The 26,086-nt window shown below is 46.8% G+C and overlaps 1 protein-coding gene across 3 annotated transcripts; it reads right to left on the bottom strand.

Annotated features, from left to right (window-relative positions):
* Positions 1-666: 666 nt before the first annotated feature.
* Positions 667-25,363, bottom strand: LOC115638292 (mast cell protease 1A-like). 3 transcript variants are annotated; one of them, XM_030539882.1, is made up of 6 exons: positions 25,262-25,363; positions 25,060-25,179; positions 3,446-3,593; positions 2,763-2,898; positions 1,841-2,113; positions 667-1,505 (listed from the first exon to the last, which is right to left on the bottom strand). In XM_030539882.1, exons 1-6 carry the CDS (start codon positions 25,326-25,328, stop codon positions 1,356-1,358), a joined length of 894 nt encoding a protein of 297 aa, XP_030395742.1. In that variant the 5' UTR covers positions 25,329-25,363; the 3' UTR covers positions 667-1,355. The 3 variants fall into 3 exon arrangements, with proteins under 3 accessions (XP_030395742.1, XP_030395743.1, XP_030395744.1); XM_030539883.1 differs by having other exon boundaries at positions 25,060-25,175; positions 25,262-25,351; XM_030539884.1 differs by lacking the exons at positions 25,060-25,179; positions 25,262-25,363 and adding an exon at positions 6,802-7,204.
* Between the last annotated feature and the right edge of the window lie 723 nt (positions 25,364-26,086).

The following is a 26,086-nucleotide window of genomic DNA, read 5'->3' as shown; positions in this document are numbered from 1 at the left end:
GCCCCGTGGGGAGCACACAAAATGCCACTCCCCGAATCCTGGCACCCTAGGTAACTGCCTAGGGTCGCCTAATGGAAGCATTGGCCCTGATGAGATGACACTAATAGGCATTGGCAGATGGTGCCATGTTCCAGTCTGAGACATCTCTTCCCAGATCATCAGAGCGGCGTCCGGTCCATGGATCCCTGCTGCACTGGGCTCGGTTTGTGATGCATTTTCTTTGCAAGGGAGCTGGTGCAAACAGCAATGGAGTTTACCCCTGCCCAATTAGCCCTTGATTAGAGTCAGTCGGGCTGGGGGACACACACAGAGGCTCCTTGGGATCAGGCCTTGGCATCTGGGCTGAGATATCTGAAGGAGGGGACTGGCCTGCCTGCTGTTTGTGACCCCTCTGTCCCCAGACAGGTGCAGAGTGGAAGAAGAATGACTTACAAGGGAACGAAGAATACCCTGGTTCCAAGTTCTCCTCCAGTGGCCTAAAGTGCGCTCCTGTTGGCAGGGAGCTGGCCTACGTGTCAGCGGTGGGATACCAGAGCCAGGAGAGCTTACAACACACACACTGATTCCCCAACGGGCCCCAAACCCTGGTTACCCCTGTTAGGTACAAGTTAGCTGGGAGTCCGAGGCTGGCGGCATTCATTCAATTCCCAGTAAGGCACCACTTCATTGTTTTGCAACTTCATTTTTATTCATTGCTGGCTAAGAGAGAGCAAGCGAAATGCACCAGGCCAGGCAGTAGATCAGGGCAGGGCAGGGGAGGTTAGAAGGAGGCACTCAGAGTTGTCATTTCAGCTGAAATCAGTTCAGTGCATAATTTGCTAATTTCCCTTCCCATGAACAAACTCCCGCTCCCCTTGTCAGCGCTGGGAACAGATGTCTTTGGAAGGGGCGGTGGCTACCTCTGGGGAAAATAATGTGGAAAAGGCCCAATGAGGACAGGGCAGGCTGCAGTTTTAACAGGAGTTAACAGGTCAGGATGCCTCATAAACAGTCACTCAACTGGTTGACATATGGGAGGGCTACAAACTGCCATGTCTACCCCAAGGTTTGACCAGTGTCCGTTACCCCAGGGAAATAAACCAGCTGTTTCCCTAGCGAAGACGCAGCCTAAGGGCCTGGGTTGGGGTTGCCAAGGGAGCTGAGGGAGTTGGAATTGAACATGGATCCTAACTCCCCCAGGCTCCCTACTTTGATATTCATGGCTTGGGCACTGCCTGCCTGAGAGGAGCGATGTCTGGGGTGGGAGAGATCAACCTGCGAGGAGTCAACCCCTCTGCAAAGCAGCCGCTACATCTGGGCCAATGCAAAGGACAGAAGCGACGCAGCTCCAGCCCTGCAGCGATTCCCAGCACGGCTCAGGGCTGCAGCTTCTTCATCATCCTCTGTATCCAGGGGATGAAGGTGGAGAGTCTTGCATAGACCCTTGGGGGGCTCCCATTGTCAGGCCCCCAGGAGACGACGCCCTGGGCTGTTTTCCCACACACCAGAGGGCCCCCAGAGTCACCCTGTGAAACAAAACAAGCCACAGATGGAGAGAAGCTCAATGAGGCATTTCCCGCTGTACTTCGAACACTGATGGACACTTTAGTGACAGCCGGCTGCTATCCAGATGGTCTCTGCTTAGGCCCCCCACAGCCCAGCCTGTCTCAACAAACCCCCAGCTCCTTCCAGTCAATATCTGCCTCCTCCCACCCCGAGAGAAGATCAGATATTTTCCCATTGGTTTGAACAGCACTTAGCGCAGCAGGACCTGATCTCTGATCTAAGCTTGTGGGCCCAACTGCAACCCCAGGAGCCTTGTTAATAATAACGATTTATCAAGGGCGCTTGGGTGTTTCACCTGGAAAGAGGCTTTGTGCTCCTTTGGGTCCCCCACACACATCATCGTGCGGGTGTTATAGTTACGATACATCCCACCAGGATACTTCAGACAGGCCTCATTGTCCAGCACCTTCAAATCCACCTCCTGGAGCGTATCGGGGAGCACCTTTCTGAGTGCGTTTGTGCGCCCCCAGCCGGCGACGCTGCACACGGTCCCTGGTTGCACTCGCTGATGAGCCAAGGGGAGAGGGATGAGCCCCACCTGTTCATTGAGCTCTGCCTTGTGCTCCAGCTACAACCAAGAGAGGACACAAGCACCAGGGTCAATATGAAGGTCAGTGCTGATAACGGGTAGAGAAAGAATCCAAGGAGAGAGAAACTACAGCCAATGTATATCCATGGAAACACTGGGGGGTGGCGTGATGGGACGGGCACGGTACCTGCAGCAGTGTGAGATCACATGGGGTGGGGTGATGGGATGAGGTGCTGCCTGCAGCAGTGTGAGATCACTGGGGGTGGGGTGATGGGATGGGAGTAGCTGCAGGAGTGTGAGATCACCAGGGGGTGGGGTGATGGGATGGGGGCGGTACCTGCAGCAGTGTGAGGTCACTGGGGTGGGATGATGGGACCGGGGTGGTCGCAAGTGTGAGGTCACTGGAGTCATGATGATGGGACGGGGGTGGTACCTGCAGCAGTGTGAAATCACTAGGGGACGGGGTGATGGGATGAGGACGGTACCTGCAGCAGTGTGAGGTCACTGGGGGATGGGGGGATGGGATGGTGTGGTACCTGCAGGAGTGTGAGGTCACTGGGAGTGGGGTGATGGGATGGGGACGGTACCTGCAGCAGTCTGAGGTCACTGGGGGTGGGGTGATGGGATAGGGCAGTACCTGCAGGAGTGTGAGGTCACTGGGGGTGGGGCGATGGGATGGGGGTGGTACCTGCAGCAGCATGATGTCATTGTTAAAGGTCTCTCTGTTGTATTTACGGTGTGGGATCTGGCGGAGTACGGAGATTTTCTGTTGACTCTGTTCCTGTTGTTTAATGTTATGGGCTCCCAGGTACACAGTGATCTTGCTGTAAAAGCCAAGAGCAATACATGGGCATTGGGGCAGGAGTGCACTGAGGTGGGGGATGAGCACATGTTGATCTGACATAAGTATTGATCTTGTGGGGACAGGACAACCTGGGTCGCTCAGTCAGTGATCTCAGACTCCTTCTTCCCCTTGTCCCCTGGGTCTCAGCTCCCCTCCAGCCAGGGGACCCCTCCCAGCTAGATCCAGATGGGTCTATGCCCAGCTCCTCCCTGTCTGGAGCCCTGCAGAGCCATCCTGGGGCTATGAGTCCCTCCCTGTCCCATCTGGGCAATGGGCAAGATCCCAGCTGGTGTCAATGGCCATAGCCCCATTGATTTACCCAGAGTTGGATCTGGACCATGGTTTTCAGAGGCCCCTAGAAACACACTGACACCCCATGAGCAGATCAGACCCCTGTGCTCTGCTCTCCTGGCCTGGCCTGCTAACTGCTCCTTCCCTGCAACCCATGATGATGCCAGAGCTCCCAGCTCCCCCATCACCCGCTAAGGCCCGACCTGCCCCGACATCCCCAGAACAGAGGCACTTACTCTCCCTTGCAGTGAGCGGCCGTCAGCGCGAAGTTCTCCGACACCAGGAACCCTCCACAGCGAAAACTGTTGTCTCCACGTAGTATATTCACATAGGCCATGTAGGGTCTGGAGTGGGGCTGGGCTTCCTGTCCACCAATGATCTCACCTGGGGGAAGACCAAGTTCATATAAAGAGTCTCATCGTCTCCCTGGCCTGGGCAAGGATCAATCTCCCCATCCCAAAGGGGAGTCTCCACAACTTCAACCCACCTTCTGTGATGCTCTTCCTGGGGGATCCCTGTCCCTGGAACCCTGCCCCCTACTCAGCTCTCCCCCAGACTGGACACCCCATGGGGCCGGAGGTTAAATCTAAAGCTCTGACCTCGCTAGGTGGAGAATCAGTGCCAAAGGCATCGGGAGTGTATCACTAATTGTAGTGCCTTGAGGTAATGGGTTTGGGTGTCAACATCAGCCACTGATACGTCCTCTGCTGATGTGTCACCTTCTCTACCAACCCCCAGTGACAAGCCAGGGTTGCTCCCAAGCTGCCCCTCCAAACTGTTTTTGTACAGAAAATTGGATTTTCTAGACAATGAAATGTTTCCCAGAAGGTGTCTCCTCACCTCAAACATTTTGGCTTCTTTTTTTTAAATTGATTATTTCTCTCCAGTTTTCAACACTTTTCAGCTGAAAATTTGTAAGTTTTTAGTCACCAAAACAATTTAAATTTTGGTCACACTACAGACTAAGATGTAGTCTTACAACTACACTACAGACTACAGACTAAGATGGAGTGGTGAGGTATGTGAGGGAAACATGCCACCCCCCATCTGTTTAGCCATGCTGCCTTCGCTCTCCTTCAGCCATTACTGCTTTAGTTTCTGCAAATGTTACCCAGATTGCCAGGCTCTGTGGTAACGTTATGCACACCTAGCCAGCAAATTTGAACTAAACACTGATCCCCTAAAAAAGCATTGAGAGGAGAAACTAGGCCAAATATTTTCTGCTAACCAAATGGAAACAATCTTTAGCCACTGCTCCGAACCGCTCCTTGGAACTACATTTAAGATTAATGCCACGGGAATCATATGGAGGAGGCATTGGACCCCTCTTCACCTGTTCAATGCAGGTGCTGCTTAGTCAGCTGTGAGTAGCAGGTGCTGACTTACCCCTCATGCTCATAGACCGGTGGGCTTTGGGCAGAACTGAAGGGGACAGTGGGTTTTTTTTCTCCTATCAAATAAAATTAAGAGTGTAACTTTCAACTTAGTGGGTGTTATCTGGAAGCAGAATAACTCAGAAAACCTTTGGCTAAGCAGAGCACTAACAGCAGTGAAAAGACAAGTCCCACCAAAACGAAAATCCCAAAAGCAAACCAGCATTTGAAGATCAGAGGGTAGTAGACACCCTAAGCCTGGCTACCATGGAAAGAGCTACAGGCTGTTACAGAGCTTCCCAGGCAACGTTGTTAGAGATATGAGATGCTTTCCTGGAAGTATCGGATCATCCTGTCAAATGCATGGGCACACCTCAACCTCCCTCTTCCCTACCCACTTCCTTCCGCTCCCTGTATCTATCCCTGTCATAAACAGATAGTTAAGGGTTAATGCCTCTTTTACCTGTAAAGGGTTAAGAAGTTCCCCTAGCCTAGCTGACACCTGACCAGAGGAACCAATGGGGGAACAAGATGTTTCAAAAGGAAGGAGGGAAGTTTCCTTTGTTTAGAGTCAGTTTCAGTTTTGGCCAGAGTGGGAAAGATCAAGGAACCAGGCTCTTATCAGAGTAGTGAGTATTAAGGAAGGAACTAAACAGGTTTATGTTTATTTTCTTTCTGTAACTTTTCTTGGCATTAGGGGAACAATCAGATCAGGAATTCTTGTGTGTACTAAGTTGTGCCCAGGGGAACATCCTCTGTGTTTTGAATCTGTTGTCTTGTGAGATCAGCTTGTATGCTAATCTCTCCCAGAGGGGTTTTTCCTTTTCCCTTTCTTTTCTTGAATTAAAAGCCTTCTTTTTAAGAACCTGATTGATTTTTCCAAGAAGTTTGGATCTGGACTCACCAGGGATTGGTGGGGGGAAGGAGTAATTCTTCCTTGTGTTAAGATCCAAGGAGTTTGGATTGGTGTTCACCAGGGAATTGGTAGAGAAGTCTCTCACGATACCCAGGGAGGGGATGGTTTGGGGGTTGGAGACAGAGTTTTCCAAATGACTCAAATATTTGGATGGTGGCAGCATATTGGTATAAGCTGGTAATTAAGCTTAGGAGGTTCACATGCAGGTCCCCTCATCTATAAGGTTCAGAGTGGGGGTGAAACCTATGAAAATCCCTCTCATTTGAATTTTGCTTCTAGCCTTTATCTTACTTTAATAATTTTTCTTTAACTAGCTGGATTTTTATAAAGCATATTTTGTTTGTAAATTGTGGAATACGTAAGGGATTGATATTCTGACCATTCATACTACAGATAACTAAATGTTTCAAGCCTAGCTAAGGTGAGGTAGCAAATGGGATAGATGGAGGTGGAAGTGAGAAGGTCTCTAACCATCAGAGGGACGTAGGAATTAGGAATTGCCAGACTGTGTGATTTGTTTTAACCCTGTGCCAGTGCACGGCTTGAGGCACTTGTATGGGTTGAAGGCTGGTTTGCTGAGGTTAACTGGCCCCTGGGAAGCTTCTGACACTTTTGACAGATTTGAATCAATATCAGGGCAGCCACAGGCCGAGCTGAACCCGTTGAACCACAGATGTGGTTTGAAATCAGGTTAGTTAAAGCAACACAAGTCTGTGTGCAGCTCACATCTGAATGTTTTAACACACGACTCAGGGCTGCTAGTTTGAGGTCCATATGAACGAGGCTGTTTGGACAGTCTGTCGCTGTTATTTGCATGTGGTGCCATCAACTTAGATGAAAGCCCTGTTGTGCTGGGTGCTGCACAGACCCTCCGGGAAAGTCAGTCCCTTCCCTAAAGAGCTTGAATTTAAAATGATATCACACACAAAAAAAGGAGTTAGAACACAGGAGTCCTGACTGCCTCTCCCGAAGCTCCACTCTAATCACTAGACCCCACTCCCAAGCAGGGGATAGAACCCAGGAGTCTTGGTGCCTAGCCCCTAGTTAAAATACCCTTGTGTCTCTCTCCTGCTCTCAGACTTGCTGTGTATGTCTCAGTACCAGCTCCACCACCTGATTCCTTCACCCCACACCTCCAAACCATTCCCTAGCTGGGTCCTGGGAGCCAGCAATCACCTTTGCAGAAGCATCTGACTCTGGGGAGGATCCAGGATTTGCAAACAGCCCAGAGAGCTCCCGGTTCCACTCCCCAGGATGCCTGATTCCCTCCCCCCCCACCCCGGCCACACACATGCATACTTACCAGCCCCAGCTCCGGGGGGCAAGAGAAAGGCCACGGGCAGCAGGATTAGGATCAGCATTGTCGCTGTCTGGGAAAAGTGACAGTGCTTGTGCCTCAGCCCTGGGGGATTTATAGAGTCAACAGCAAACCGCAGATCACAGATGCCCTCCCCTCTTGGGGATCTGGGACCACGCAGGTGCCCTCAGAATTACTCCACTGACACCTGGGGGGCATGAGGGAGGGAGCTGGTGGATGAAAAACAACTTCTCTCTGGAGAAAGGAGCCCAGAGGAAAGTCCCTCTAGGGCGAGGCATCTCTCACGCCATCCCAGAACATCTGTGAGCAGGGCTCCCTGGGACCTGCCTGGAGCCCAACACAGCTGATGCAGGGCTCATCTATGGCGAGCCCCTCTTCTCTGCTCCAGCAGCTCATCTGGCAGGGAGTGTGTCCGATGCTGAGTCACCCGCTGGCTTAGCTCAGCTCCCCACTTCCTCTCCAGTGTGCGTCTCAGAGCAGTAAGAAGGGGATGGGGTCCCTCCTGTGACTTCCTGTAGCCCAGCCACAGAGCCCATGGCAGAAATTCTCCCAGAGGCTGGGGAACAGGTAGACCACCCAGTGGTGGATGTGAGGGAGCACTGATACCATGGTGATAGGCGATGGGGAAGGCCCTGAACAGATGGTGCTGGAGTCATGTTCCTCTGGGCCTGCCCCAGGGCTGGCATGGTTGAGTAAATTGCAAACATCCCCACACAACAGGGGAGACCATTTGGAAATGTGACCCTGGCTGTCCAGATGTTTGAACGTCTCACACGCCCACAATTCTGGGCCCCATAAAGTGGCTTAATATTGTCCTGAGGTCCCGGCCCCATTTCTCCATCAAGCTCTGAGCTCTCATGAAATGCCTTGGTGTATTTTGTAAAGTCCCAGCATCAGGAGTCATGGGATCACCTGTGAATTTCAGCTTCCCTTGTGGTAAATTGGATGTTTTGAGCCCACGAAACTGCAGAGAAGAGTTTGAAGACATGACCCATAAATGCTTAAAGCCCCCTGGTCTTCTCCTCATCCATCCCACTCCTTCAGGGTGCCCTAATACGACTGAGACAGCACCCACAGAGCATGAAAACCCCCTGTTCTCTCCTCCAATCCCCCACAAGCGGCATCTTCATGGTCTGTCTAAGGAGGGGGCAGCACTTTTGCCTGGGCCCAGAGGGATTGCAGGCCCAGCTGGGTGGGGACAGGAAAACTCAGGTCAGGTTCCCAGTGCGTAGGTGGGTGCTAGGCTGTCCTGGGCCATGTACACCCAGCCACAAGGGAGGGAGAAGGGATGGGACTCCAACATCTGCAGACACTCAGCATCTTGGGCTCTGCATAGCTGGAGCTGTGCCCAATCTGGTCCACCCTATGGGATCAATTAATTTGGCCTCTGAAACTTGATACCATGGGGTTTTTTTGCACCCCCAATGGCCATGACCTGGAGAGTAAAACCCTCCCATCTATAGCAGGCTGTCAGCCCTGAGGCTTGACTGACAAACGCAGCATCTGAGCAGGGACATCTCCCCATTCCCCTGGCAGTGAAAGGTGCATCCCCACGCATGGTTGTGTCATGAACGGAAACAGTTCTCAGAGTCAGACTTAGGGAGCACAAATGGAGCTCTCTGAGGGCCTGAGTCCAGCACTGAGGTGGTGGGCCTGCAAGTCGGGATTGAGGGTCACTGACAGAGATGACCCAGGCCTGCCCATAGCAGGGGCACAGAATGAGGACAGCTGGTTTCAGCAGTGCTATCCAGCATGCTCAGTCCATGTGAGCATGGTCCAGATAAACTAAATAGCAAATCGGGGGGGCATTTGTGGTCACAAACTGCCAACCCCCGCTGCACAGCTTCTGGCCTGCACCAGCAAAACTATTAAATGTCTATATCTTTGTCTGAAAATGTGTTATTTCTCCAATCCCAATGAGCTGAGTCATTTTCTTCTTCACCTGGTTCTTAGAAAACTTTCAAGACCAGTTTTGTTTGCTCGGTGTAATTTTTCATAGCTGCCTGGCCGCTGGCTAGCTGGTCGCCATATAATGGGCAATGGAGGGGAACAAATCTCAGGGGATTTCATCTCAGAAGACATTTCATAGAGTAGAATCATAGAAATATTATCCTGGAAAGGACCTTGAGAGGTCACCTGGTCCATCCCCCTCTTCTAGGCAGGACCATGTCAACCTAGACCATCCCTGACAGGTGTTTGTCCAGCCTGGACCTAAAAACCTTCAGTGATGGGGATTCCACAACCTCCCTTGTGATCTTATTCCAGAGATTAACTCCATTTAGGGTTAGAAAGATTTTTTCCTATTACTAACCACAGTCTCCCTTGCTGCAGATGAAACCCATTACTTGTTGTACTCCCATCAGCAGACATGGAGAACAATTGACTCCCATACTTTTTAGAACAGCCCTTAACATATTGGAAGACTGTTCTCAGGTTCCCCTTAGCCTCCTCTTCTCTAAACATACCCAGTTTTTTTCACTTTTCCTCCTAGGTCAGATTTTCTAAACCTTTGACTATTTTTGTGGCTGTCCTCAGGAAACTCTCCAGTTTTTCTACATCTCTCCTAAAGTGTTACACCCAGAACTGGACACAGTAGAATCACAGAATCATAGAAGGTTAGGGATGGAAGAGACCTCAGGATGTCATTTGGTCCAACCCTCTGCTCAAAGCAGGACCAATTGCAACTAAATTATTACAACCAGGGATTTGTAAAGCTGTGCCTTAAAAGCCTCTAAGGAAGAAGATTCCACCTCCTCCCTAGGTAACCCATTCCAGTGCTTCACTACCCTCCTAGTGAAATAGTGTTTCTTAATTTCCAAACTAGACCTCCCCCACTGCATCTTGAGACCACTACTCCTTGTTTTGGAATCTGCCACCACTGAAAACAGTCGAGCTCCATCATCTTTGGAACCTCCTTTCAGATAGTTGAAGGCTGCTATCAAATTCCCCCTCACTCTTCTCTTCTCCAGTCTAAATAAGCCCAGTTCCCCCAGTCTTGCCTCATAAATCATGTGCCCTAGCCTCTCAATAATTTCTGTACCATCCACTGGACTCTTTCCAATTTGTTCACATCCTTTCTGTAGTGTGGGACCCAAAACTGGACACAGTACTCCAGATGTGGCCTCCCCAGTGCTGAATAGAGGGGAATAATCACTTCCCTCAATTTGCTGGCAAGACTTCTACTAATGCCGCCCAAAATGCCATTAGCCTTCTTGGCAACAAGGGCACACTGTTGACTCATCCAGCTTCTCATCCACTGCAATCCACAGGTCCTTTTCTGCCAATCAGTCCCCAGCCTGTAACAGTGCCTGGGATTCTTCCATCTTAAGTGCAGGACTCTGCATTTGTCCTTGTTGAACCTCATCAGATTTCTTTTGGCCCAATTCTCCAATTTGTCTAGTTCACTCTGGACCTTATCCTACTTTCCAACTTATGTACCTTTCCCCCAAGCTTAGTGTCATTTGCGAACTTGCTGAGGATTCAATCCATCACATCACCCAGATCACTAATGAAGATGTTGAACAAAACCAGCCCAGGACCAACCCCTGGGATACTCTGCTTGATACTGGCTGCCAACTAGACATCGAACCTATCATAAATATAACGAGAAGGGTAACAACCTTTATGTATGCAGTAATATAAAATCCCTCTTGGCCAGAGGTACAGAATCACTTCCCTGTAAGGGGTTAATCAGTTCAATTAACCTAGTTGGCACTTGACCAGAAAGACCAATAGGGAAAGAAGATACTTACAAATCTGGGACAGGGGAAGGTTTTGTTTGTGCTCTCTGTGTGTTCCTTCAAGTGACAAAGAGAGGGACCAAGCAGGTAATCCAGCTCCTACTGAAATGATACATCTAAAATTACAGAAATTGTAAGTAATAGCAAGGAAATGCATTAGATTGTCTTTTGTTTTAGCTTGTGAAATTTCCCTATGCTAAGAGGAAGGTCTATTCCTGTTTTGTCACTTTGAAGTTGAGTCTAGAGGGGAATCCTCTGTGTTTTAAATCTGTTTATCACCCTGTAAAATTACCTTCCATCGTGATTTTACAAAGGTGCTTCTTTTACTTTTTTTCTTTATAATAAAGTTCTGCTTTTAAGAACCTGATTGGTTTTTAGTGTCTAAAAAATCCCAGGATCTGGTCTGTGCTCACCTTGTTTACCTATTTGGTTGGTAGATTATTCTCAAGCCTCCCCAGAAAAGTGAAAGAAAGGGGCTTGGGAGGATATTGGGGGGGGGGCAGAATAGGGCTCCAAGTGGCGCCTCCCTGAATGCTTGTTTAAATCACTTGGTGGCAGCAATACTGTCCAAGGACAAGGAATGTGTGCCTTGGGGAAGTTTTTAACCTAAGATGGCAGAATATAAGCTTAGGGGGTCTTTCATGTGGGTCCCCACATCTATACCTCAGAGTTCAGAGTGGGGAGGGAACCTGTTGAGCCCAATGATCTAGTCAGCTTTCTATCCACCCTATAGTCCATTACTCCAATCCATACTAAATTAACTTTCTAGCAAGAATACTGTTGGAGACCATATCAAAAGCTTTGCTAAAGTCAAGATATGTCTCATCTATTGTTTTCCCCATATCTACAGAGCCAGTTATCTCATCTTAGAAGGAAATCCGGTTGGTCAGGCATGACTAGGCCTTGCTGAATCCATGCTGACTGTTCCTGATCCCCTTGGTCTCCTCCAAGTGCTTCAAAATGGATTCCTTGAGGACCTGCTCCATGATTTTTTCAGGGACTGAGGTGAGGTCTGTAGTTTCCCGGATTCTCCTTCTTCCCCTTTTAAAATATGGGCACTATTTTTGCCTTTTTCCAGTCATCCAGGGCCTTTCCCAATTGCTGTGAGTTTTCAAAGATAATGGCCAATAGCTCTGCAATCATATTAGCGAACTCCCTCAGCACCCTTGGATGCAGCAGATCCGGCCCCATAGACTTGAGCCTGTCCAGCTTTTCTAACTAGTCCTGAGCCAGTTCTTTCCCCACTGAGGGCTGGTCGCCTCCTCCCCATGCTGTGCTGCCCAGTGCAGCACTCTGGGAGCTGACCTTGGCTGTGAAGACCGAGGTTCGGCCGACTGCGGCCCCCACTGGCCACAGTTTGCTGTCCCAGACCAATAGGGGCAGCGGGAAGCAGCACAGGGTGAGAGATGTGCTGGCTGCGGCTTCCCGCTGCCCCCATTGGCCTGGAGTGGCAAATTGCAGCCAGCAGGAGCCATGTTCGGCTGAACCTGCCATGTTGGCAAGTAAACAAACTGGCCCAGCCCGCCAAGGTGCTTATCCTCGCAAGCCGCATGCCAGAGGTGGCCGACCCCTGCTCTAGGGGCTTCCTAATTGATTGTTTAATAATTTGATCCAGTATCTTTACAGGTATCAAAGTTAGGCTGACTGGTCTACAATTCCCTGCATTCTCTTTGTTCCTCTTTTGAAAGATTAGTACTATGCCCTTCTCCAGTCCTATGGGACCTCTCACCTGTCCCTTGGTAGGTCTGTTACGAGGTGAAACTCATTTTGGGCCCTAGCCTTCCTGATTTTGGTCTTACTTGCTAGTCCTAGTCTTTTGGACCCCCTCTTACTAATTTTTCAAATGTCCCCTTTATGGATTTTCACAATTTTAAAGAGTCTCTGTTGGAGCCATATTGGCCTCTTACTATTCTTCCCGTCTTTGCTTTGCATAGGTATAGTTTGTAGTTGTGCCTTTAATATTGCCCCTTTCAGAAATTGCCAGGACTCCTGAACTACTTTTAGCCCTTTGAATTTCTTCACATGGGACGTCACCTATACTTTTCGGAACTGGTTAGTCTGTTTTTTGAAGTCCATTGTTCTGATTCTGCTGCTCTCACTACTTCCTTTCATTAGGATCAGGAATTCTATCATTTGAGGGTCACTTGAGCCTAAATTGCCTTCCACCTTCCTATTGACAACCAATTCCTCCCTGCTTGTCAGATTCAAGTCTAAAATGCCCCTCCCTCCCATTTTTTCTTCCACCTCTGAAACAAAGACATTCCAGGCACTTATGGGAAATCTTGTGTCTTGTTGTATTACTTTTCCAGCAGATGTCTGGGTAGTTAAAGTCCCATTCCCTCCCTGCCATCTGCCCTCTTTACACGTTAATTTCACAGGCTGGTTTGTGCCCTCTGAAATCAACACAGAGTTTTAATAAATCCTGTCCCTGTGAGTGTTTCCTTCTCTCCCAGATCCCTGTCACTCAGGGCAGGGGAGCCCCAGTCACTCTGAGCTGTCTGTCCAGCCAGGGCAGTTAGTTAAATAAATCACTAGGATCCAGCCACTCTTAATGCATTTCTTTGTGCTGTTAGTGGCGATGGGGAATATGAGATGGGGCCTTTCCTCTCTGGGGGACTCTGGCTCTGATCCAGCCCCAGATCTGGACTGCATGAACTGGTCTGTAGATGATGTGAACTATAAAATTAAAGACATGAGTAGTAATTTGTGTATGAAGTGTTTTTAAAATATCATTATTACATTAGGATACGGGCTGCAGTGCCTCAGTTTAACCAAGGAACATTTAGGTTTAGGAGCAGAGCTGGTGGAAAAGATGACAGAGGTGGAGGAATCAGCTAGAGCGTTAGATGAAATCATCAAACCGACAGATACATGTTTAATGTGGAATGTTGAACGTCTTCTCTACTCAGCAAATTACAAAATCCTGCTGAGAAATATCACTAAAAGCGTGGTCTGGGAACAAAACAGGGCATATTGTACAAATAAAATGAAAATGCTTGTTGTAAATAAAACGACAGTTGAAAACGTCGGTGTGAAGCGTGTTTTTAGGGAGCTCAAGGGAGGGGGCGGTTGTCAAAAGAGAAGTAGGTTGCCCCCCTGGTATACTTGTAGTTAGGTTATAGTTTTTCAACAACAAGAAATATATGGATGGCCTGTTCCTCTAACAAGGGCCCACGGGCACTTGTGCATGAGGGATAGGCTGCTGGGATATCTGGGCCATTGCAAAGTAGCTCCAGAAACCCTCTTAATCCACACCATCTTCTGCTTTGGCTGTGCCTTTTCATTTCCCTGCAGGCCCTCTGCATTAGGACTTTAGTGATCATGACACTTCTGTTTTCAGCAATGTCTCAGGTCTTTCACCTTCTGGTGCATATTATTCAATGCTGTGCAGCATCCAGAGTTACAGTTTGCATAAAAGTGTTTTATAAAAACACAACCAAAAATTCTCTAAGGTTTCGAGACAAGATAATAATAAACAAAATTGGAATTGTTGCTTTGCAGGTACCATTACAAAGTATATTCAAGTATGTAATTCCTCTGTGTTTTTGTTAATATTATTTCTTATAGGCCATTGGACGGGGGAGATAATACTTTGTAGAGTTGGGAAGGGATTCTGAATGACAAACGCTTGCCTGTGCACAAGCAAAACAACTCACAGAGAATGGGTACCTACAAAACTGTGTCGCTAAAAGAGATTTTTGTCAGTTATCAATATTCTCCTAAAACCTCAGGACAGTTCCCTTACCCCATACCCTGTCTGGCTGTAGCTTTTGACTTTTTAATTGTTGTATTGGAAAACCCTTCAGAGTGTGTGTGTGTGTGTGTGTGTGTGTGTGTGTGTGTGTGTGTGTGTGTGTGTGTGTGTGTGTGTGTGTGTGTGTGTGGTGTTGTGGGATGAGGGAGTGGATTCTTAACCACACCCTTGACTTTTAAAGTTCTCTTTACAATTTACAAGTAGAGCGCTTTTTGTATTCTAGGCAATTCGTTTACACAAAAGATTAAAAAACAAACTAACTCTATATTTTAAAGACCCTGCCTAACCATGTAGAAAACTATAACATGTCTTACATTTTATTTATTATTGTAAAACCCTTCTTTACATGAGGATTTTTGTATTATATTCCTGTCCCCCTGGAACTCATTTCTTCACAATTTACATGCCTGTGAAAACTAATTTTACTGGGCGGGGCAGTGGAGGGGAGGGGAAGATAAGGAGGTTGATCTTATCAGGTATGTCAGTTAGACTAAGATATTTGTGTTGCAGAGATGATCATTATTTAGTTATGGAAATTGAGTAAACTAGCATCTTTTTAAGCTTATATAAGACTCATAGTTTTTAAGGTCAGAAGGGACCATTATGATCATCTAGTCTGGCCTCCCGCACAATGCAGGCCACAGAATCTCATCCATCCACTTCTGTAATAAACCCCTAACCTATGTCTGAGTTATTGAAGTCCTTAGATCGTGGTTTGAAGACCGCAAGCTGCAGAGAATCCTCCAACAAGTGACCCGTGCCCCATGCTGCAAAGGAAGGCGAAAAACCTCCAGGGGCTCTGCCAATCTGCCCTGGAGGAAAATTCCTTCCTAACTCTAAATATGGCGATCAGTTAAACCTTGAACATGTGGGCAAGACTCACTAGCCAGCATCCAGGAAAGAATTCTCTGTAGTAACTCAGATCCCATCACATCTAACATCCCATCACAGACCACTGGGCATACTTAACTGCTGATAATCGAAGATCAGTTGCCAAATTAATTGCCAAAATTAGGCTATCCCATCATACCATCCCTTCCATAAACTTATCAAGCTTAGTCTTAAAGCCAGATATGTCTTTTGCTCCCACTACTCCCCTTGGAAGGCTGTTCCAGAACTTCACTCCTCTAATGGTTACAAGCCTTTGTCTAATTTCAAGACTAAACTTCCTGATGGCCAGTTTATATCCATTTGTTCTCGTGTCCATATTGGTACTAAACTTAAATAATTCCTCTCCCTCCCTAATATTTATCCCTCTGATATATTTATAAAGAGCAATCATATCCCCCCCCTCAGCCTTCTTTTGGTTAGGCTAAATGAGCCAAGCTCTTTGAGTCTCCCTTCATAAGACAGGTTTTCCATTCCTCGGATCTCCGAGTAACCCGTATCTGTACCTGTTCCAGTTTGAATTCATCCTTCTTAAACATGGGAGACCAGAACTGCACACAATATTCCAGATGAGGTCTCACCAGTGTCTTGTATAACGGTACTAATACCTTCTTATCTTTGCTGGAAATACCTCTCCTGATGCATCCATACCTTTCCTGATTTCATATTAAGCCTGTGGTTTTGCTGCAAAAGTTAAGAGCTTTTAAAAATATTTGCTACCTCAAATTTTCCTCACTGCATGCTAACTTCTTTTTTTTATTGAAACACATATGTTAACTCCCCTCAATTGTGACAGTTTTCATATTCTATTCAGTTGTTTTGGTTCTTTAAAAACACTATTTTTCAAAGGATAGGCTAGTGTACCTTAAACATTTTTTTGTCACTGAACTTGTACAAAATGTTCCTAAAAAAGAGACTTTGTTTTGTTACAGCTTATTCAACACTGGTTTTTATGGTTTACTGAGGGCTTTCATTTCTTTAGATAACCAGGACGGGTGTTTATCTTAGGAGAGGTATCTCTTTGTTGTAAAATATAAGGTTTTACTTTTTTATTTGAAAAAAGGAGCTTTTTTTTGTATAAGCTGCTTTCTTAGTGTCATCCACTGTAAGAACCTGCTAATATAGGTTCTTTAGAACTTTTATTGTCAATGCTGGGAACAGAACTTTCACACTGTCAAGGTTTCTTTCCCCACTTTGAACTTTAGAGTGCAAATGTGGGGACCTGCATGAACACTTCTAAGCTTAACTACTAGCTTAGATCTAGTACACTGCCACCAGCCAGAATTTAGTGTCTGGCACACTTTCTGTTCCCCCAAAACCTTCCCTGGGGAACACAGATCCAAATCCCTTGGATCTTAAAACAAGGAGAAATTAACCATCTCCCCTCCTTTCCCTCCAGACCTTCCCCTCCTTGGATTGACTTGAGAGGCTTCACACAGATCCAAACTCCTTGGATCTTAAAAACAAGGAGAAATTAACCATCCCCCACCAATCCCTGGTGAGTTCAGGTCCAATTCCCTTGGATCTTAAAATGAGAAAAAATCAATCAGGTTCTTAAAAAGAAAGCTTTTAATTAAAGAAAGAAAAGGTAAAAATTATCTCTGTAAGATCAGGATGGAAAATGCTGGGTACTTAGATCTATATAGCCCGGAGGAAACCCCCGTTAGCCTCAGGTTCAGAGTTACAGCAAACAGAGGTAAAAATCCTTCCAGCAAAAGAAACATTTACAAGTTGAGAAAGCAAAGATAAGACTAATCTGCCTTGCCTGGCTATTACTTAAAATTTTGAAACGTGAAAGACTGATTCAGAAAGATTTGGAGAGCCTGGGTGTACGTCTGGTCCCTCTTAGGCCCAAGAGCGAACAATGAACAAAACAAAAAGCACAAACAAAGACTTCCCTCCACCCAGATTTGAAAGTATCTTGTCCCCCTATTGGTCCTCTGGTCAGGTGTCAGCCAGGTTTACTGAGCTTCTTAACCCTTTTCAGGTAAAAGAGACATTAACCCTTAACCATCTGTTTATGACACACACTTTACAAAGTTTACAACTAAAGTGATTTTATGACTTGGGGTCTTTCTGAGGGTTGACTGTTTTTAACTCTGGAGTTGTTGGTCATTGTCTTTATCTTAGAAGCAGGGTTTCTGGTTGTAAACCTTGTGTAATTTCTTTACAGATTTTTTTCTTTGGGCAAAAATTTAAAAAGCATGCCAGTGTTTTTTTGAGAAATGTAGAACATCTTTTGGTAAAAGATGCATCTTTGTATTTACTGTTAGCCAAAGAATTAAGAAACGAGCTTATCTTCAAAATGGTTAGAAGGGAGTTTTATCTACTTCCTTCTCACTGTTATCTTCTAGGAACAAAAAGGAGAGGGGGATTGGTTGATATATAATTTCTCTCCTTTAAACTTTTATTGTCAGTGCTGCGCATAGGACATTCACTGTTTTCTATAAAGCTAAAGCAAGTCGGTGTATTATTTGAGGAGTACGTAAGTGGCGAGTTATATGGGCCCATGGTGCCCATGCTCAATCAACATTCATGAAGGTGGGCCCAGCTCCTCCAATGTTTGGGCCTCAAGCCCCGTGTTTTGGGGGGCCCCGCGCCATGGGTCAGCAACGTGGAGTACTCTCACCTCGGGGGCAGCTTCCCCATCTCCCCACAAGCAGCTCCCCCATCCCCAGAGTTGCTGCATCCTGCAGAGAAGCCCCAGTGCTGACCCAGCTCCCAGCCCATTGGGCCTAAACCTCAGCCAATGGGAGCTGCAGGGTCTGATGGTGGAGCTGCCTGGCTGTGCCTCCACAGCAGGGGTGGGAGGGAGCCGCAGGCAGAGAGAGCCCCAGGTGCCTGTCCCTGTCAGAGACACAAGAGACAGCTGGGGGTTGTGGGGGCAGACAGACAGAAGGACACAGTCGGGGGTTGTGGAGGCAGACAGATGGAGCTGTAGGCAAGGGAAAGGAGCAGCGATGAGCATCCCGGGGCTGGCATAAAATAGCCTGAGGGGGATTCCTGAGGGGGCTATAGCAACACCCTCCCACAAAGCAGACTCAGGCTGCGGTTGGCTCCGTCCATCACTCCCCTCTGCCCCACAGAGACCCACACAACCCTCTGCCAATGTTCCCTCTAATTTTTGACAGGCCATGTGCGCAAAACATTTCTTCTGTGCAAATTTTTGAAGCAGAGTTTAAATTTGTGCGCCACGAGGCAAATGCCCCCAAGCGAGCAACATGCTTATACATTTAAAAAGTTTTAATTTTCAATTTGTGATAATAGTGTTACACCATGTTATTTTATAAATGTCATGTTTAAATACTTAGAAAAAGGAAATTTAACCATTCCTTATGAAGAGGAAGTTAGTTTTAAGCATTACACTTTAGGATCTTTTTATAGACAATCACGAGCATATATCAAGCACATGTTAATCGTGATCATTATCAGTCCATAGGCTTCTGCCTGTTGGTGTCCACTTTCACCTTTCATTCTATATACATGTTCAAAAAGATTTTGATAAACATATAATAAAGACAATTTAATAAGTATGCCATTATGTCAATTTATATGAGTTTTCAGATAGAGACATCTCAAGTAAAAAAAGAAAAACAAGAGTTTGTGTTTTAAATTTAAAATTTTCCTAAAAAATATCAATCAATGATTGTCAGCCAAGAATAAGATATGTAATTACAAATGCATTTTAATTTCCTTACTGGTCGAAATGTCAAAGACTGCTAAACTAACCTTACTGTTTTTCCCTGAGATCATTTTCATTTACCCATTCAATATAAACCCTGTCCAGATCTATCAGTCCTCTATCCAGCTAGTAACTCTTAATACACATCAGCATGTCCAAATGATCTACTTGTAAACAATACTGTAGTTTATCTTTTTAGAGTGTTCATTAAACTATTCCACCAATATCCGTCAACTTTGCAAGATCCTGAAACTGTTCGTTCTGGTGAGCCGCCATGCCGTTGAGTTTGCCCAACATCACGGAGGCACCATCAGATGTGAACATCAACATTTTCATTAGATCAAGTTGGTGTTTTTTATAAAACTCTTTGATTGCAGACACTATTGAAACAGCATCACATTCTTGCAATCGTAATAGTCCACCAAACGAAGTTTTATAGTCTGCAGAATTTATAGATCTATATTGAAAGTAGAGTATCAAGTATCTGTTAATTTATATATCAGTGCTTTCATCAAACGCTAGAGTATGAAACATTGCTGATGCTATTTCATGTATGGGGTCATTTCGGACAATGCAATTGATAATTTCAAGAAATTCAACAGCATAATTTTTACTCCAGCTGGCTGGTATGTGCACATACTTTTCCATATGGTCATTAACATCCTGAACAAAAAGCACTGAGCTGTTCATTTTAAAAGCCAACAACACACTGTCAATAAGTACCTTGATTCCTTCTGGTTTTGAGTGCTTGTGTTCAAGATTAATTTGCCTCCTCAGCTTTTCAGCTGGACTTTCAAGAATCATGCTAAGCAATCTGCTCCGTAAAAAGGGTTTTTGTTTCTAAGCCTTGTTACTCCATCTATATGAGACTTACTTGACAGATAACGCTTTAAGAAATCCAATTCCAAACATTGTTCCACATTCTTCCTGTTGAAAATTCTCCCGAAGCTCCGGCATCTCGACAATATACACAAACCACTCCATTGTCCTCATCATATGTGAATATTTCACCAAATTTAACAAGCATTACACTATGTGAATCGGGTGTAACTGTCTCTATAGTCTCATCCAGCGATCCAGATTTAAATGAAGTCACTGTTCTTTTATGCTTTAGACCTCTAGACAGTGACATTTTGGGATTGATTCTTTACCAGACTGGTTTATTTAAAATTAATACTTTTATTCTATGGTGTGACAAAGTTCCTCCTCTACCTTGGTGGGTCCTGTGCTTATTGGCAGATTTGCTCACCTCAGTGATGTTCCCCACAGTCTGGATCAACTCCTCCTGTGTCTGATCAGGAGTTGGGAGGTTTGGGGAGAATCCGGGCCCACCCTCTACTCTGGGTTCCAGCCCAGGGCCCTGTGGATTGCAGCTGTCTATAGTGCCTCTTGTAACAGCTGCATGACAGCTACAGCTCCCTGGGCTACTTCCCCATGGCCTCTTCCAAACACCTTCTTTATCCTCACCACAGGACCTTCCTCCTGGTGTCTGATAATGTTTGTACTCCTTAGTCCTCCAGCAGCACAGCCTCTCACTCTCAGCTCCTTGTGCCTCTTGCTCCCAGCTCCTCCACGCACTTCCTCTCCTCTGGCTCCCCCTCGCCTGACTGGAGTGAGCTCCTTTTTAAACCCAGGTGCCCTGATTAGCCTGCCTTGATTGGCTGCAGGTGATCTAATCAGCCTGTCTGCCTTAATTGGTTCTAGCAGGTTCCTGGTTATTCTAGTGCAGCCCCTGCTCTGATCACTCAGGGAACAGAAAACTACTCATCCAGTGACCAGTCTATTTGCCCTCTGCCAGACTCCTGTACCCCACTGATCTGGGTCTGTCACAATGGCTACTATTTCAATGCACTTAACAGCATAACTTGACAAAAGGGCAAACAGGAGATCATTCAGATCAGGATACCGGAAGTTTGTGCATAGCTAAAAAATGCAGCAAAAATGCGGGAAAATGGTATAACATCACGAGTAAATGTATGAAGTCCAATGCCTTTGAAAGATTTCAGTCACAAAAACAACACTTACCTTTGTTCATTTCTGGGAAATCCTTGCAGTTCCTTAACAACTGTGGCCTGGCATTCTGACTTATTCACATGTACTTGAGTTTGTACCCAGCCAAACGAACAGACTACAAAGAGATGTGTGGGTCCCAACTATACCGACATGATCAACGTTCCACGTTCGAAATGCTGGCAGGCGATTCATTGCACTCCTTTCCCTTTTCCCCCCTTGCCAGCTAGTAGAATCTGGCTGTGTTGATAGATGGCGGGCAAACAATTTCCAAAATCGCCTGTAAATTATATTTTGGCCTGGCTCCAATGTAGTATTTCATTTTTTGTGCGGGTGGTGTTTCACCATGTGTGCGGGGTTTAGGATCTGGGTGCACGTGCATATGTGTACAGCTTAGAGGGAGCAGTGCTCCCCATCCCCCCTGGCAGTGAAAGGTGCATCCCCACGCATGGCCGTGTCATGAATGGAAACAGTTCTCAGAGTCAGACATTGGGAAGAACAAGCAGAGCTGTGTGAGGGTCTGAGTCCAGGGATGGGAAGAGGGGTGCTGCAGGTCAGGATTGAGAGTCCATGTGAGCATGCTCAGTAAAAGCCACGCAGGATATTGGAGGGGGGTACATCTGACCCCACATGCCCCACACCCCACCACCTCTGGCCCACACTGGAACCACTATTAAAAATCTACATCTTTAAATGCAAATTTGTCATTTCTCCAGTCCCCATCTGATGAGTCATTTCCTTTTACTCTGGTTCTCAGAAACTTTTCAAGACCAGCTTTGTTTTTTTCTGTGTGAGGTTTCATATCTGCCTGGCCTCCTGCCCAGCTGGGCTCCAGATAACGGGCAATGGAGGGGAAGGAAGCTCAGAGGATTTAATCTCAGAAGACATTTCATAGAGTAGAATCAGAAATATCAGGCTGGAAGGGACCTCATGAGGTCACCTGGTTCAGCCCCTGTTCTGAGGCAGGAGCATGTCAACCTAGACCATTCCTGACAGGTGTTTGTCCAACCTGGTCGTAAACCCCTCCAGTGACAAGGTTTCCATTACTTCCCTTGAGATCGTATTCCATAGATTAAGTCCATTTAGGGTTAGAAAGTTTTTCCTAATAACTAACCTCAATCTCCCTTGCTGCAGACTAAGCTCATCACTTCTTGTCTAATCCTCTGTGGACGTGGAGAACCATTGATCCCTGTCCTCTTTAACAGACCTTCACATAGTGGAAGTCTGTTCTCAGGTTCCCCTTCAGCTTCCTCTTCTCTAGACTAAACATGTCCGGTTTTTTTTCACCTTTCCTCTTAGCTCAGGCTTTCTCAACCTTTGATCATTTTTGTTGCTCACCTCTGGACTCTCTCCAATTTCTCTACATCTCCCCTAAAGTGTGGCACTCAAAACTGGACACAGTACTCCAACTGAGGCCCCACCAGTGTTGAGTAGTGTGGAACAATTACCTCCCTTGTCTTACATATGGCACTCTTCTTAATACACCCCAGAATAATATTAATGTTTTTCACACTTGCAGCACATTGCTCACTCATATTCAATGTCTGATCCACTATTGCTTCCAGATCCTTTTTGCAGTTTCACCACCTAGCCAGTTATTCCCTATTTTGTAGCTGTGCATTTGATTTTTCCTTCCTAAGTGAAGTACTTTGCACATGTCTGTATTGAATTTCATGTTGGGGAATCCAGATCAAATCTCTAATTTGTCAAGTATGTTTCAAAGCCTAATGTTGTTCTCCAAAGTCTTTGCAGCCCCTCTCAGGTTGGTGTCATCTGCACTTCATCATCCAAGCCATTAATGAAAAGATTGCAAAGTACCAGACCCAGGACTGACCCCTACGGGACCTCACTAGAATCGTTCTCCCAGTTTGACACACAGCCAATGATAGTTTTTGAGTACGGTCTTGTTTACTGCATCTAGGGTGACCAGATGTCGTGATTTTTATAGGGACAGTCCCGATTTTTGGGTCTTTTTCTTATATAGGCACCTATTACCCCCCACCCCCTGTCCTGATTTTTCACATTTGCTGTCTGGTCACCCTAACTGCTTCCCCTCATCCACTAGGCCAGTATCTCAATTTAAGAAGGAAATTAGGTTGATTTGGCATGATTTGTTCTTGCTGGCCATTCCTTGCTGGCCATTCCATTGCTGGCCAGAGTGTTTGCTCCAGTATCTTTCCAGGTATCAATGTTGGGCTGACTGGTCTACAATTCCCTGCATTCTCTTTGTTCCTCTTTTGAAAGATAAGTACATGTTTGCCCTTCTCCAGATCTCTGGGACCTCACCTGTCCTCCAGAGGTTCTCAAAGACACATCCTAATAGTTCCGTGATGGCTTCAGCCACTTCCGTATGCACCCAATGATTAATTTAATCAGGTTCTGCTAACCTGAATACATCTAACCCAACTAAATGTTCTGTAACCTGTTCTCTCCCAGTTTTGGCTTGTGTCCCTTCCCTCTTGCTAGTATTAATTGTGAAAAGTATCTGTTCACCATTAACTTTTTTAGTGAAGTCTGAAGCAAAACTGACATTAAACACCTGTTTTCATTTTGATTGTTAGTTCTCTTTCCCGGCTATGTAGTGAACCTTCACTTTCCTGAATCTTTCTTTTGCTCCCAACACATTTCAAGGACCTTGCTAGGTGAAACTCATTTTGTGCCTTAGCCTCTCTGTGTTCCTACGTGCTAGTCCTATTCTTTTATACTCCTCTTTAGCAATTTTTCCAAGTTTCCACCATTTTTTAGGTTTCTTCTTTGATTATGAGGTCATTACAGAACTTCTGTGGAGCCATATTGGCCTCTTACTATTCCTTGTGTCTTTCCTTTGCATAGGAATAGTTTGCAGTTATGCCTTTAATATTGTCCTCTTCAGACACTGACAGCTCTTCCTGAACGCCTTTCGCCCTTAGATTTTCTTCGCATGGGAGCTCATCTATAATTTTCTGAACTTGTTAGTGTGATTTTACAAAATCCATTGTCCTTATTCTATTGCTCTCCCTCCTTCCTTCTGTTAGGATCGGGAATTCTATCTTTTTGGGATCACTTTCACATAAATTGTCTTCAGATTTGCAATCAATTCCTCCTTGTTGGTCAGAATCAAATCTAAAATGCCCCCCTGGTTTCTTCCTCCACCTTCTGACACAAAAAGTTGTCCCCAAGACATGCCAGGCACTTATGGGAAATGTTGTGTCCTACCATATAACTTTTCCAGCTGATGTCTGGATAGTTAAAGTCCCCTTCCTTCCCTGCCATTTCTCTTTAAACTTGTTAATATCACAGGCCAGATTGTGTCCTCTGGAATCAACAGAGAATTCTATGTGGCACCTTAGAGACTAACCAATTTATCTGAGCATAAGCTTTCATGGGCTACAGCCCACTTCTTTGGATGCACAGAATGGAACATATATTGAGGAGATATATATACACATACGGAGAGTATGAAAAGGTGGGAGTTGTCTTACCAACTCTGAGAGGCCAATTAAGTAAGAGAAAAAACTTTTGAAGTGATAATCAAGATAGCCCAGTACAAACAGTTTGATAAGAAGTGTGAGAATACTTACAAGGGGAGATAGATTCAATGCTTATAATGGCTCAGCAAACTAGATACAATCAACTTAGGCTTAAATAGTCACTCCAGAATCACTGGCACAGTGTGTGGTAGGATTGGAAAATGAACCCAGATGCCCAGCCCCCACTCTAACCACTAGAACCCACTCCACTCCTGGAGCCGGAGACTGAAGCCAGGAGTCCTGGCTCCCAGCCCCTCCCCTGCTCTAATTATACAGGCTGCACAGATCTTCATTTCCTGAGTAGGTGCCCACTGTTCACCAGGCATATTGAGCTTCTCTGCGTTGCCTCTGCCACGGGGGACTTTTTTATGTTAGCATCAACCCCCTCCTCCCCCTCTGCCCCTTTAGCTCCCTTCCCACCTACCTCAGACATCATGGCTCCGCAACTGGGTTCTGGGCACACACTGATGCCCCTAGACCCCACAGCTCTGAGGCTCATCAGTTGCATCCTGGGCAAACACTGATAGCCCCCCAGACCCCACGGCACCACATCTGGGTGATGCGATAGCCCTATGGAAAGATCTGACTCCGGGAAGGAGCCAGGGTTTGCAGACAGCTCTGGTCCCTATGGCGTTGGGGGTCTATTCCCCAAGTACTCACCAGTCTGAGCCCCAGGGGGCAGGAGAAAGACAATGTGGAACAGGAGCAGCAGGAGCATCTTCAGAGGGAGTCCAGGGAGGGAGATGATGTGTCGGCCTCTGGAGTCACTTATAGATCTGTCTGGGGGAGAATAAAAGGGAGGGACATGAGCTCCGGTGTGTGGGTAGGGGATCTGCAGTCTCACCCACCACCACCCACACACCTGCTGGGAGGGAGGGTGGAAAACAGGAGTCACCAGCCTGAGTCCATTCTGGTGGGGCCACTGGCATTGCAGGGTTGTGCTCACCCTGGGCAGTGCCCAGCAGCCCTGCAGAGTAGAGGGAAGTGGTTCAGCTGCAAGAAGGAGGGGCCTAGTTTGAGGCCGATGCTGTGGTTAACCCAGCCTGATCTCAGCCTCTCTCTGCACCAGGAGAGCTCTTGTGTCTGGTTGGACCTTCACAAGCCACAGGCTGACAGACTCGCTTGCCCTTTGTCCTGCAAAGCAACGCCGGTCTTCTTCACTCTCATGTCCAGATGAAGCAGCAGGAGGAACATTCCTCTGTGGCCAGGCACCCTCCACATCTGGGGCTACAGAACATCTGGGCACTGGCCCAGCCTGGAGCTAAGCACATCTGGAGTGGAGCTGAGCCCTTATGCAGCTTGCACAGCCTCCTCTGCTCCATGCACATGCCTGGTGAGGCGTGCGGCGAGGGCTGAGATGTCCACTGACATGACTGTGCTGGCCTCTTCCCCCAGGGGCCTGGGTTGAAGCAGAGATGGGAGTGGGAAGGACACCTTAGGGTGATGTTTCCATCTCCCAGGTGGGGCCTCGGCCATCTCCGTTCCTGGAAATCCCACCATATGGCCTGCAGGGGGAGAGATCAGTCCCAACTGCATCACGCCCATGCCCCTAGCTGAGCCCCTGGAGCCCTGCTCAGCTGGGGGCTGCCTGTGCTGCCAGGCACAGCTATGGCCATGTCTAGCAGGGACTCCTCTGTGCCCCTGCCAGCCGTGCACTGCTGGATATTGCGTACATCTGGAGCTGAGG

This window comes from Gopherus evgoodei, chromosome 21 (genome assembly GCF_007399415.2).
Source record: "Gopherus evgoodei ecotype Sinaloan lineage chromosome 21, rGopEvg1_v1.p, whole genome shotgun sequence".
Taxonomy (NCBI): Eukaryota; Metazoa; Chordata; order Testudines; family Testudinidae; genus Gopherus; species Gopherus evgoodei.
Note: the sequence above shows the minus strand (reverse complement) of the source record. Positions and strands in the feature narration are given on the sequence as shown.